The sequence below is a fragment of the Tachypleus tridentatus genome, chromosome 9 (assembly GCF_004210375.1).
Source record: "Tachypleus tridentatus isolate NWPU-2018 chromosome 9, ASM421037v1, whole genome shotgun sequence".
NCBI classification, from domain to species: Eukaryota; Metazoa; Arthropoda; class Merostomata; order Xiphosura; family Limulidae; genus Tachypleus; species Tachypleus tridentatus.
Window position 1 is genome coordinate 79,197,059 of NC_134833.1, and position 14,373 is coordinate 79,211,431.

Consider the following 14,373-nt stretch of genomic DNA (forward strand, 5'->3'; position numbering starts at 1 on the left):
TTTCATTCCATAAAAAAAAAAATACTGATTTCATTTTATGTTCTTTAACTTCATGATTCCTCATAATAAGTTACTAGGACTGGTATGAACTTTAGCCTCTTTTCATTCTTAAAAACAAACACACGTGTAACTTTACATTTTTCATCTTCTTTGTGTGTGTTTTATATACAAAAAATATCACTAGTCTTAGTTTTTCGTCTCAAAATACAATATAGTTTTAACTATCAACCTTCTTATATGCTCATAATAAAAGTAAAGATAAAAACTGTATCATTCTTTTGATGTTCACTCAGACTTGCAGGTCTTTTTATTATCTTCTCAGATTGCTCAGAAAGTTACTGATAATTTTCATATATAATGCTAACTTTCACACAAAGTGAGTGTTTTTTAAATTTTGTTCCTTTCTCTTTATTGCCTTGTCTTGGAAAGACACTGATATGTTAATGTTATACCCATCTTTCCATGATTTATTTTAAAAAAGTACTGTCACCTTCGTATTATCTCTTGCGACTAGTGTCTGATCCCTGTTTTTCCTCTTCAAATTTTTGTCAAAAATATTTTTTATTTTGCATTATTAGGCTAAAGAAAAGAAGAGTATTATTGTTCATGCTGATGACCCCATACCATTCAGTCAGTTGGCATCTAGAGGAGACCTAATGGGAACAGAGGTTTGTTATGGCTGAAATGTTTGATTTCTTTATATTTAACAGGGTGGTTTCATTTTAAAAAAACAAAAAAAAAACCAGCAAGAATAATAGTTTACTCATGGTGCAGAAGATAAAAGCAGTATTTTAAATATTTTGTTTACCCTTACGGTGTAGACTAACAATATGGAAGTACTATTTTGTTTCTCAGTATATGAAAACACTGTTAATAACTCTTTTTTAATGTCAATTTTCATATATTAATATTCACACTATTTCTGATGCAAGTCATGAGTGTATGGTATTTGTGGAAATAGAATAACTTTCTCAGCAGTGGGATTTAAAACTATATCTCAAGACCTCTACAAATTAAAGGCTGTGGTTATAAAAGAAGATCATTATATTTAAAAAAAAGAAAAATATATATATATTATGATGAAGCTAAGGGTATATTTTTGTACCATAAACAAAGATTTGAAGTTGACAGTCACATGCCAAAGGTTACAGGTTAACAGCCATATTTCAAAATTGGTGATTGTTTTCATGAAAAAGATTGTATCACAGAAATCCTTTTTAACTTAATTTCTGTTATTCCTTTGTTTTGACCTGCTTAAGCTTTGTTTTAGAAGCAGACATCTGTTCACAGTGAAAGGTTTGTCAAAATGTGTTGTTTCACACAATTGTTACAACATAAATTGTTCTGTCATGCAATGTTTTGTAATAATCATCAGACTGAATAAGATTAATGATAGAGGAAGTAGTGTGAGCGTGGTAACTGACCTAAAATATCATTCTTGTGAATGATTTACCTTCATTTATGGTAGTTTAATTTTAATGTCCTTAAAAAGGAATTACGTTAAATCTTGTGCATCTTGATTTCATAATTTATCTTGTAAATCTAGTCTTAATGCCATTACTTGATCATTTATACAGAACATCTTTGAGCTGAGTCTCTCCCAAGCCATGGGTCTTGTAAAGAAGGAGAGTCCTGCTGATCTATCATCCTCTAAGTTGAGCAAAGTAACCCAGCTGACAGGCTTTTCTGACCCTGTATACTCGGAAGCTTATGTTCATGTGAATCAGTATGATATTGTACTTGATGTACTTATAGTAAATCAGACTGCAGATACACTTCAGAATTGTACATTGGAACTAGCTACATTAGGTAAGCCACTTTGTGTATTTCTATATACGTATGTAACTTTGTAGTTTCAGTATTGTATTTACACTTTCTGCTCTAAGTACAATTCAACAGAAATTTTTATTCAATAGTGTTTGTACATAGCTTCACTGTTTAACATAATTTAGCCCTGTATTTTAAAGATGAAAGAAATTCCAACAGCACAAAGTTAAATGTGATTAAACCATGAATCTTAAGATTATCTAAAAACAAGATTTAACAGAAAGGTGGGAAGTGAACATTCTGGTAGATTCCAAAGTTACATAAACCATTTTACTTTTAAATTAGTAATTCCTAATTATTTTAGAATTGTAACTTATAACATTAACACTTTCCTAATATCAAGGATAAGATAAAAATTTTAATTTTTTTTTTCACAGGTAGCTTGGATATTTACCAAAGACACTTTTCTCTTATGTCTTTAAATTAGATAAAGATAAGTTCTGAAACTAATTGGTTTTGTACTTTTCATTTTATACAGTATTTATCGTTTCAACTGTTTATTGATTGTGTAATCAATCACTTATCTTGTAATTTTTTATATTTAAAATTTTAAATTGATTTATTAGTTTATAATGAAGTATAACTCTATTTAGATATTTGTTTTAGTTATTAGAAGATTCAGCAATGTGTTTTCTTTAAACACTTTATTTTAGGGGACTTAAAATTAGTTGAAAAGCCAACCCCCATCATTCTGGCACCTCATGACTTCAGTAATATCAAAGCTAGTGTGAAAGTTGCTTCTACTGAAAATGGAATAATATTTGGAAACATAGGTATGAAAAAGATTTTTACTTTAAACATGTAAATGAAAAAAAAGTGATTTACATGTAATGATTCTTTCAACCATATCAAGGGAAGTTTTTTTTATTCCCCAGTGCTAAGCCTTGTCCATCCATCCCATACTGGTAGACAGAATATTTAAGAAGTTAGCAGATAGATTTTGAACAAACTTGTACAACAGATACAACATTTTTGATTGACCTTGATCTCCAAAAATTAAAGTTGAGGCATATGTATTTTGTAAACACAATTTGCACTTCATTATCATGAGAAGCCCACTTGAAGTTAGTGTATTTCAGGATGGTTGGTATGGATATTAACACTTTCACCACAATAAAGCAGAGAAGGTTGAAATGTTCTCAGCTTTTATTTTGGTAAAAGTGTTAATACCAATACCCTGAGATACAGTTTACACTTTTTTTTCCTACTTATCCAAATATCACTTCAGTCGACTGTTGAATACTGATACAGGAATACTGTTTTAAGGTAGTAAAAACAAATACTGGTTTTGTCTAAGCAACAGCTCCTAAAGACTTCATGACCTATATTACTTTTCTGTTTTAAGTATTATAGTAGGAATAAATAGTGAAATAGTGCTGTCAAACTAATCTATGGTCTTCAAATGAGAGTTTTTAAGCTTAGTTTAGCATTTATCTATATTTTTACACAGTAAAGAAGCTGATGGTTATGAGATTAATACCTGATTAATATACAAATGTTTTTCTGTTAGTGTATGATGTGAAAGGATCAACAAGTGACCGTAATGTTGTGGTGCTGAATGACATTCATATTGACATTATGGACTACATAGTACCTGCTACTTGCACAGACACTGAATTTAGACAGATGTGGGCAGAATTTGAATGGGAAAACAAGGTAAGATTTTGTATTATTCATGTTTAGGAAAATTTAAAACTGTTTTAACCTTTTGCCTGTGTATTTGTATGAAACTTGTTGAACATGATTTTACTATTTAGTGTTTAAAGTTTATTTTACTCTTGTAACACTTCCCAAGCTGTACAAGTCAGTATGATTAACCACTGTGTTTAGTGTGAAAAATGCTAAGTTTGAATTTATAGTTCATTCTGGACTATTTTCATCGTTTTTACTTGTGCACGTTCTGATGACCATGGTGATGCCTTATTTTGTGACATCACAGTTTTTTGTGAAATAAGTTTATGCAAGTAATAGGCAAGTCAATTTAATAGTTCATGTTTGTAAACTTTTCACACACTTTCCACTGTACATTAGCTTCAAGAAGCTGAATTGATTCAAGTGTGTAGTTGATAGGAATTGCTATGATTCCAGTTTTTAATCATCTATCTTAAGAAAACATCTATTGTTGATTTCAAGATTTTGCTAGAAGCTTATGAAAATTTTAGATTAAACCCTTCTAAGTTTCAAATCCTATCTTTGTTTTCTTAATGGTACAGAAACATGTACTCAACTTCCTTGTGAGGGTTTTCTGAGTCCGGTTTACTATCCATAGCTCCTATTTTGTAGCCTAACATATGGATTTGGAACCTATTGTTTAAATAAATGATTTTCTATTTGAGTTTATTTGCTTCCAAAGAGAGAAATGAAGGTTTCATTTTTTTCAGAATGTTGTTTTCTTTAGCTCTACAATGTTTTTTAATAATCTTTTTATACAAATATTTATCCACAAAATGTTTTCAATATATTTCTTTAGGATATATCTACTGTAGTAACACTGCACTTCTGAATGAAAAGAATTTGGTGTAACTCTAATATTTAGATGTTCTACTTGTTATCCATGGCATCAATGCTTGCATTTGCAGCAACATGTCATTGTATATGTAAATAACTTGTATGAAGTGTGAAGTTTGTATTAAACATGTATAATGTCTCATAATAATGTAAGACTACATTTAGGCTTATTTAAGATAAGGTTAGCTGTAATCTAGTCACTTAACTGGTGTTTGATTCCATGTGTCACTCGCACACACTGAACGTTTTACTGTTGCAGGTATCAGTGAACACCAATATCACAGACCTTAATTCCTATCTTCATCATCTGATTAAATATACCAACATGAAATGTTTAACACCAGACAAGGTAAGTTAGATATTTTAATACCTAACACAAAGATCAAAATATTAATTCCTATCAGCATTTGATTACATATTTCAACATAAAACGTTTGTTACTAGACACAGTTGGGTAATTTACGTTTATGACATTGTCAAAAATCCTATGAGAATGCAATTCTTATAAAATACTACATTATTCATACTCTACCGCATATATCTATTATTACAGTAGATATATGCTGTAATTTCCAGCAACTTTCATGGTAATACTTTTGTGGTTGTATAAAACAGTGGTCTGAAGTTTCATTAGTTAATACTAAAACTGGTAATTATACTGTTATACACACTTTAACTGCTTCATTCTAACCCCTTCCCTGCTAGTACAATGGTAAGCTTACAGATTTATAACACTAAAATCAGGGGCTCGATTCCCCTTGGTAGGCTCAGCAGATAGCCCAATGTGGCTTTGCTGTAAGAAAACACACACTAAAAATCCTGTACATTCTCTGTTTGTAATATTTTTAGTTTAAAGGAAACTGTTGGTTTAAGAAGTTTTGATAGTAACACTAAGAAGTAAATGCTGTTAACTGCAAATGTAACAATTATAAAAAATAATGAACAAGTGTTTATTTTTCTGAATCTTGTAGATTATTAATTTGTACCAAAAAAAACATTAAATGATCCTCACTACTGCCTAAAATATGTAAAAAAAATGTAACTACACCCTTGTGCAAATTAATTGAAACAAATGGTCATTTTTCAATATTTTCAGCATGGTGGCCGGTGTAGGCTCGCTGGACCCGCTGATTTCATTTAATAGTCATTTTTTCACACAGAGAGCGTCATTAGCTGTGTTTTGCAGTACAGTCGATCTATTTTTGGGATATATGACGAAATTTTGAGGAATATTATGTCATTCGAAATTGCATTAGAAGGGCAAGGAGACCAATCAAAAAACTTCTTACCAACTCAATGAAGAAAAAACGGTATCAATGGAGTCTGAAACAAAAGAACTGGATGCAAGAACAATTGAGGAAGATGTTATTCAGTGATGAGACTCATTTCTTCGTACAGGGTCAAGGAAGTCTGCATGTTCACAGATCTCCAGGTAAGAAACTTCAAGAATCTCACATCAATCAGTTCGTAAAACATCCCTTGAAGAAGATGTTTTGGGGCTTTTTCAGCTAATATGGCATTGGAGGCTTACATATCATAGAAGGTATGATGCGAGGACCACAGTACATCGAAGTTTTGCAGAGGAGAGTTGTTCCAGAATTGAAAAAAGAGATTTTTCAGCAAGATCTGGCTCCATGCCACACATTGAAACTTGTGAAGAATTTTATGACTACAATGCGAATAAAGGTGCTGGACTGGCCTGGAAACTCTCCGGACTTAAATCCTATTGAAAATCTTTGGGCAATTTGTAAAGAAAGACTTTGGGGAAAAGAATGTACTACAAAAGATAAGCTGATTGAGGCCATAATTGAGATGTGATAATGCGATCCAAAACTTAGTAATGATTGCAGTCATCTCGTGGACTCAATGCCAAAGCAGATTAATGATCTTCTGAAAAATAAAGGCGGTCATATCATGTATTAATTTGTGAGTAATTTTTGGATTCTCTGAAATAGGACAAAAAAATCTTAATTTTCTGTTTTGTTTCAATTAATTTGCACAAGGGTGTACTTGTATTACTTAAGTGTATGAAAATGGTATATTCTAACAATTATAATTGTTTAAGTTAATATACAGCATTGTCTCATCCAACTTGAAAATCCTTTACTTTCATTTTATGTACTGTAAAGTGGAGGAAAAAGTATTAATTTGGGTGAGGGATATTACTTTTAAAATTTTGTTACATAAATGGTTAGAAGTAGAACAAATGTCTTTGTTATAGTTTTAAGCATAACTGAAAAAAATCTATTAAAAGAAAAATGACTTCATCTCATTTCACTAAAAGGTGTGTATTAAAATACTATAGATTATAAGAGCTCAAAAGTCTCTAATGTATTAGTACTACATGAGAGTTTTATAGTTTTAAAACTGTGTAACTGAAATCACATTTTTACTCATTTTAAGCTCTCTTGCCTTTACTTATGTGTCTATTTTATATAATAATTCAGTTTTTAAGACATTTAAAATTGTTTAATTTTGTTACTTTATAACTTCATAAAGGCTCTCTCTGGTGATTGTGGTTTTATGGCTGCTAACCTTTATGCTAAATCAATCTTTGGTGAAGACGCATTAGCTAATGTAAGCATTGAGAAAAATCCCAACAATCCCAATGGACCTGTTAGTGGCCATGTTCGTATACGTGCTAAAAGTCAGGTAAGAGGTCATGAATAGGGATGACTAAATGTTAAGTAAAGTGAGCAAGAGTATATTAATAATTCTCAATTTGTAACAAAAGTGGTTTTTACCCTGTTAACTATAAAAGAATGAAATAATGTATTTTATCAGGTAAATGAAATGTTGTGTATACTTAACAATAAATTATAAAATGTAATGAACATGTAAATATTTTACAAACTTTGAATGCTGTCTGGATAATAAACTAATGTATTAAGAAATTACTCAGAGCTTGCCTGTCAATGGCTTTAAAATCTGACAAGGAAAGATATTAATAAACATACAAGCTACTTAACAAAAACTGCCATGATTATGATGTGTTAAGACAACTGACAGTTATGCTACTTAACATGGACTTTTGTTTTTACTGCAAATATTTTCCATCATTCTTCATTTTTCCTTTTCCAGTTTTATAAAGTTAGATAATTCTAAATTCAAAATTTCTGTATATTCAAAGATTATACTTTATAAAACTGTGATAAGAATGAAAAGTAATGTCAGGTGTACAGTGCATGTAGTGTAAAAATGATGACATTTTAAACTGTTATCCTGTGAAAAGGTTTTTCATGTAGAGTAATATAGATCAAACAAGCCTTTAATGTGAAGTAACTAAACAAGACACAAAGGGTTTTGTATACACTTTCTGTGTAATTATATTAAACAACTTTAATTGAGTCCTCAAACACTTTTGTGCAGTTTCAATACATAGAGACTGGCTCTGGTTTAAAGTCAGTTTGGTAATGTGTGCTAATTATTTGTAGTACTCGTTTTAGTTTGGATTTGATCTTTACAGATGTGTGTAGTTCAGTGATGGAGAACATTGGTTTTAACATTTATTTATTTTATTCCATCCTGTAACTCAATTACAGTGTTTCATTCCAACTTAGTTCCACTCACACAGAAGTTCAGGGCTTGATAGATAAACCATGAGTTTTTCTGGGGGGAAAAATAGTTTCTTTTACATGGGAAAACTGCTTTACTTGCGATTTGTTGAGGAAGTTTTTTTGTTGTTTTTTTTAATGTCAAGCTTAGAAAACAATTATATAAATAACCATTTAAAGCAGTTTCCTACTTAAGGCAGTCAGTATACAGTTTAGATACATTTTTTATTGGTGTAAATGGTGTGACTGTTAATATCTGGCATTGTACATGTAATTTGTATCCCACTGGTAAAGATAGTAACTATTTTTGTTCTTTCTTTCTAGGGTATGGCTTTGAGTCTGGGAGACAAGATTAATGTAACACAAAAATCTTCTATGAAAACTGGAGCCTAAAACCTTTTACATAATTTATCTTTTTTGTTTCCATATTGTACCCCGTTATTACACCGCACTCTGTTGGAGTGGTATGTACCAACTCGCACAGAATAGGATTCCGTGTAAGATCAATAAAATAAGTCTAACTACATTGTGTTAAGTATATATGCTTTAATTACACAGTTTTTGACAGCTGTCAAAAAAAGAGAACTAACTGTCTCTTCAAGTTTTGTGGTTTTTTTTTTCCTTTCTTACCAGAAGCTGAATGGAACTCCAAGAATTTTTTCACCTTTCTTAATGTTTTGTAGTGATACAAACCTGGTTGGTATAATAAAAATATGGGAGTTGATTCAAATGTTTAGTGGTGTTAATAGCTGTAACTTTGAAACAAAATACAATTTACTTCATAAATAACAGCATCTACAGTTTTTACGTGAGCAAATGAAAGACTAGAGATTTTTCAACCAAAGGATATTAATTATATTTAAAGATACTAAATGTCCTTTTTAATTAGCTCATAATAATGAACATGTTCTTCAGCATGTGTATTGGTTCAGTAACTACTTTTTTTGAAGTACTGTTGACTTTACAAAACTGAGAAACAGCATCATTGTTTAACTTGTTTTTGGTGAGCTTTTTAAACATTGTAGACTTTAATAAGGTATAATCAAAGGTATCATAGTTTAATAGCCATACTGTAAAAGCAAAATAAATGTGAATTTGTGCTTTCTCCACGTATGACTAAATATTTTACTTCTGTTTTATACTAAAATGTAGTTATCCTCTTTTCCACCAGATGACGGTATTAAGATCTTTAGTAAAAGACAACCAAAGGCTGTTTTAATGTTCACTTTCTTATATTTGCATCACAATGTCAGAAAAGTAGTCACATAAAAAATCGTTATTATCAAAAGAAATGAAATTGGACATTGCGACTACACATGTCATCATTCAAGTAAAACAATAGTCGCCCGTCGTCGCACTGATGTGAAAATAAACTTTTATCATCTTTGTTGAATGCTTAACAATATGGTTTAGGTATTTTCTCGTAGGAATCTGTGTGGATAACTTTAGAGTATTAAATAGGTTCAGTTTCTTAAACGTGTAGATGGGAAAAAAAAAAAAAGAACCAACATACATTCCCAATGTATCTTGTACTGATATTATTTTCAAGTTTAAAATTGTAATGTTTTGTATTGTTCATCTCAGTAATTACTTTTACAGCAAATACGTATTTGTATAATAGCGGCGTTTTTTATATATTGATTTTGTGCTTATAGAATGAGAAGTTTAAATTCTTTCATAGGTGTGTGTAAAATATTACAAAACTTAAGGGTATGAATATTCCTGTTGAAATAATCTTATGTTTTTGAGAGATGAAAATCTATTGCATTGAACGTTATGTAAAGTATGAATATTTATTTAAAGTAATCCGTGTCCTGAACGTTGCTTCTTTACACAGACAGAGATTGTTGTTCTACAAGGAAGCTGAGAGCTTGTTATCCAAAGATGGTGTCTCAAACTATTGTGTTAAAAAAAAAAAGTGTTATTAGTTATGTGTTATTAACCTAAATCGAAACCTTTAATCGATAAGTTAGCTAGTGTATTTATAGTGAAACAAAGGTTTAAGTGGGCACCAGCTGACTTTCATAGATAATAGAACTTAGAGAAGTGGTTATCAAACAAATTAAATATGTAGCCAAAACTTTCATTATGGATATCCGCTGAAATTGTCTTCGGATAATCACAAACAAAATAAAAATAGACGGGATAAGTACAAAACGCCATCTATAAAATATTTCATTCTTGCAAAGAAACCTACACTTGGAAGAAAGACAGTAGAAGACTAATGACTCCAGCAGTTCGCTCTTGTATTAAGGAGTACAATCAAATAGGACAGTTATAGGTTCATTGAAGCAGAACAAGGAACCTTTTTACATAAACACAAAAACCCTCTTAGTAACGCATTTGATCACTTATTAATACACTCGATTCTCATTTAAACCGGAAAAATATAACTCAATCAACCAATAAGGTTTCATTAACATCAATTAACCAGAAATTACCACATACGTCCTTGCCAAACGGCTTGCATACCAAGTGCAATCAGTTAATCTTACCTGAAGTTGGGTCTTCCGAAACTTACCGTATAGAAATTTCTGCAGGAAGTAAAGTCCGGTTATACTTCTAAAGTAATTGGCGCTCCTTTTCACCTTTTATTTCGAAATGGAAACTTGTATGTATAGATGATACACCTTATTAAGTGATGATTTACAGACACTGAAAGATAAAACTCGATATTTAATTAAAACGAAAAGTTTTTACACTTGATGTTTTTAAAGTTTTATTTATTCCAAGTGTTCGAAAGAGGCACCCTACCATTATCAAGAATTAACTGACTCGATTAATGTAACGCTGATGTTTCAGAATCAAATATAACAGTACCTGGATAGTACTGTAAATCCTTTACTGTCACTCTGCTTGTTTCCTCCACAATCTAATTGGTTCTAGTCAATCTTGTGGGAGTTTACGAAATATTCTCACGTAGAGTTAACAATACAGGAAGTTTTAGGTGTGTGTGTGTGTGTGTTTGTTTTCTTACAACAAAGCCACGTTGAGCTATCTGCTGAGCCCACCGAGGGGAATCGAACCCCTGATTTTAGCGTTGTAAATGTAAAGACGTACCGCTGTACTTGCGAGGGGCAGAAGAAATTTTAGGTAACTGTAACAATCTTAATAAAACTGCTGAGTACATGACACCGTACCTGTCTGGTTGTTTTTAAGCGTAAAATCTACACGATGGGGCTGTCTGTGCTCTATTTAACATGGGTATAGAAATCTGTTTTTTAATGTCATGATCCTTTGTTAGTTTCTCCAAATACGTTAAGTTTGACTATCAAAATAAATATATTGTGCTAATTATTAAGCACATACTACAATTTTGGCACTAAATAAATCGTATTACACTCGAGATTAAAATATTTACATCATATAAAAATAACAAATATTAATTTTATAGAATAAAGTACCTTAAGAAATAAAAAAAATATTAAATATGACATTTTGTCCGTAGGAGATTTTGTAACATAGAACAATAAGCACCCTAACAAATGCGAAACGTTAATGGTTAATAATTTTCTAAGTTAGTTGATTTGTTAACCATATAGAAATTGTTACAGATCATAAAACTTGCGCTTTGGAAACTTGACGTCATTACAGAATGATATTTACCTGGTTAGTCCATGAAATGATGAAGTCTTTCTGAAAAGTCAAATATTTTTTATACTTAATCTGTAAAAGAACTCTTACAATTTCAAAATAACAACAAAGCAAGTTTCCCACATAAGTTTAAACAATTGTCGAGTTTATTCAAATCGATAATAAGTTTTCAGATATGTCCATCTATAATTAGAAGCCTAGAAATTACGATTTTAATTGTGTGTACTTAATACATGCAATTCGTATAAAGAAAATCACTTAGTTAAGATTTCCAATTAATATTGATAAGAAACATGTAAATGATGTATAGTGGAAGAAACGGAAAGCCTGTAGCGAATGTCTTGATAAGAAAAAATAATTCAACTTATAAACATGTTTTTCTTACGGTATGATATATTTATGTGATGACAGCTGAGCAAAAAAACATGAATAAAATAACATTTGCTTCATTTGACTGAGTAGAATAAACAGTTTATAGTATATATAAGCAATAAACTTTATAATTAAACTACCGATATGTTTATATAGTTTTTATATGAGTCAGTCGTATTTTTGGTGAAAATTAACATAAACATTCTGATATACAACTATGAAACTCTGATAGTGTACTCTTTGTACTTACGACAAAAGGAATATTAGACCTTTTAACGTTTTTTCAGCTGTGAACAAAAGCTACACTTCCATAAACCAAACCATCGGTTGTGATTATGATAAAACATACTTGATGATAAACTTAGGTCAGTCCGTTTCAAAAGAATTCGCAAGAAACTTTCATGTCTTAAAGAAGGCGGATCGTTTCATGTGTACGCTCATTCTTAAGGCCCTTGTGATTAGGGCCTAAAATGCTTTCCAACATCTTGTGCTTTTTTTTTGTAAATAATACATATAAGTACACACTTTTAATGTTTTTGAATCATACTGCAATAATTATATTTGGGACTGCAATACTTCAGAAGATATATTTATTTAGATTTACGTAATTTTTACATAAGTTTTGTTTCGAAATATGTGAAGATGTTATGTAGTTATTTGAAGTAGGTCATTTAATTGAAATACATACAAAGTTTAACAGTACGTAACGTTTAGGTAAATGTAATTTTTATTTAAACAACTGGCTACTTCCTTATAAGGTCAGTCATATGAACAACTTCTTTACTTTTACTTAGTTTTACAAGAATAAAACTTTCATATATTAGCTTATTCAAGATTACAACTAGTCTTGTATATCTCCATCAACAACACAACTAACATTTTTTTAACTAACTTAGTTAAGAACAAAACCAACTCGCATGCATTAGTTCTGTAAAAATGTAACTAACCCTTGTTTATTTACCCATTCAAGAATACAGCTAACGTTTTTTTATTAGTTTAGTCAAGAATAGAATATACAGTTGTATATTAGTTCTATCAATGGTACAGTTGTATATTAGCCTTTACGTTTATAAAATGGGAGAGTGTTCTTATCAAAAAAGGGTAATATCATGACTTGGTTCATCTAATTGAAAAAATAGCTACTAAGTATTGCGTTATCCAAGTTTTCCAAAATGTTAAAACAATAAAACATTTTTGTTGTTGAAAATAATACTATTTTGAGTTTTAGCTAGTTTGTCTTTATAATAACACAAACTCGAACAAACGTTTGCCCCTGCCGAAACTTTGTTTCTTCAGTTAGCTGATAACGTGCAAGTTAGTCTAAGTGACATAATTACTAAACGTAACGAATGTTTTTCTGAATGTATATCATCCAGATGTCACTGAAGTAAAAATATTTACTATAACAAACCATCTTGTGACGCAAACACTGTTTGAATATAAACCATACGGAAAGGATTATTTGTTTGTTTTGAATTTCGTGCAAAGCTACATGAGGGCTATCTGCGCTAGTCGTCCCTAATTTGTAGTGTAAGACTAAAGGAAAGGCAGCTAGTCATCACTATCAACTGCCAAATCTTGGGATGCTCTTTTACCAACGAATAGTGGGACTGACCTAACATTATAACGCCCCCACAGGCGAAAGGGCGAACATGTTTGGTGCAACGGGGATCCGAACCCACGACCATCAGATTACGTGTCGAGCGCTTTAACCACCTGGTCACGCCGGGCCCCGAAACGGTTTGAAAAAAACAGTGTCCAAATTCAATTTCATAGGAGTTTTTGTTAAAGTTGTGTTACCTAAAATTGTTATATGAGCAGAGCTGTGTTTCCGATGTAAATTGAATGTAAAACTATAGAACGGATTAAACTTCAGATACTTTTTAAAATTACCTGTTGAATACTTGTGAAAAGTGCCATCATATATCAAGGGGAGCACTATATTTCATTCGTATTTCATTATGCACATATTTCATTTTCTGGATTTCTGCTCAGACGTCTTTCAAAACGTCGTCCTTTCCATGTGTTCAACTTTAATAAATTAGTCCCCCAAAACTTTTTGACAAGGTCACACTGAACTAGACAGTTAGTCCCCACTTCACCATTTTTTTGTTAATAATTATAAAAATGTTCTCAATCATCTGTAAAATAATAACTTCAATATTTTTATTCAGAGAAGATGATAAATATCATTTAATTAATAACATAAAAAGTGGGTCAGAGAGCTTTCTTATAAATAATTATCACTAGTGTAAACCTGCAATTATATAGACTAGCCAACCTCATACAGTACGTCACATATGAGGCACAAGAGTTTGTTTGTTTGTTTTGGAATTTCGCACAAAGCTACTCGAGGGTTATCTGTGCTAGCCGTCCCTAATTTAGCAGCGTAAGACTAGAGGGAAGGCAGCTAGTCATCACCACCCACCGCCAACTCTTGGGCTGCTCTTTTACCAACGAATAGTGGGATTGATCGTCACATTATACGCCCCCGCGGCTGGGAGGGCGAGCATGTTTA

The 14,373-nt window shown here is 31.2% G+C and overlaps 1 protein-coding gene and 1 long non-coding RNA gene across 2 annotated transcripts in view; one reads left to right on the forward strand and one right to left on the reverse strand.

Moving 5' to 3' along the window:
• Nucleotides 1–8,613, forward strand: part of betaCOP (coatomer subunit beta) — a 55,898-nt gene extending 47,285 nt beyond the window's left edge. Inside the window, exons 16-22 of the mRNA XM_076455266.1 lie at nt 579–668; nt 1,578–1,809; nt 2,481–2,600; nt 3,338–3,483; nt 4,595–4,684; nt 6,835–6,987; nt 8,214–8,613. Coding sequence (XP_076311381.1) covers nt 579–668; nt 1,578–1,809; nt 2,481–2,600; nt 3,338–3,483; nt 4,595–4,684; nt 6,835–6,987; nt 8,214–8,282 — 900 coding nt within the window. The 3' untranslated portion in view covers nt 8,283–8,613. The remainder of the gene's footprint in view (nt 1–578; nt 669–1,577; nt 1,810–2,480; nt 2,601–3,337; nt 3,484–4,594; nt 4,685–6,834; nt 6,988–8,213) is intronic.
• LOC143225575 (uncharacterized) overlaps nt 7,833–14,373 on the reverse strand; it is an 83,282-nt gene continuing 76,741 nt past the window's right edge. Inside the window, exons 3-4 of the long non-coding RNA XR_013013931.1 lie at nt 11,496–11,525; nt 7,833–10,544 (exon numbers count right to left, since the gene is read on the reverse strand). This is a non-coding gene — a long non-coding RNA (uncharacterized LOC143225575). The remainder of the gene's footprint in view (nt 10,545–11,495; nt 11,526–14,373) is intronic.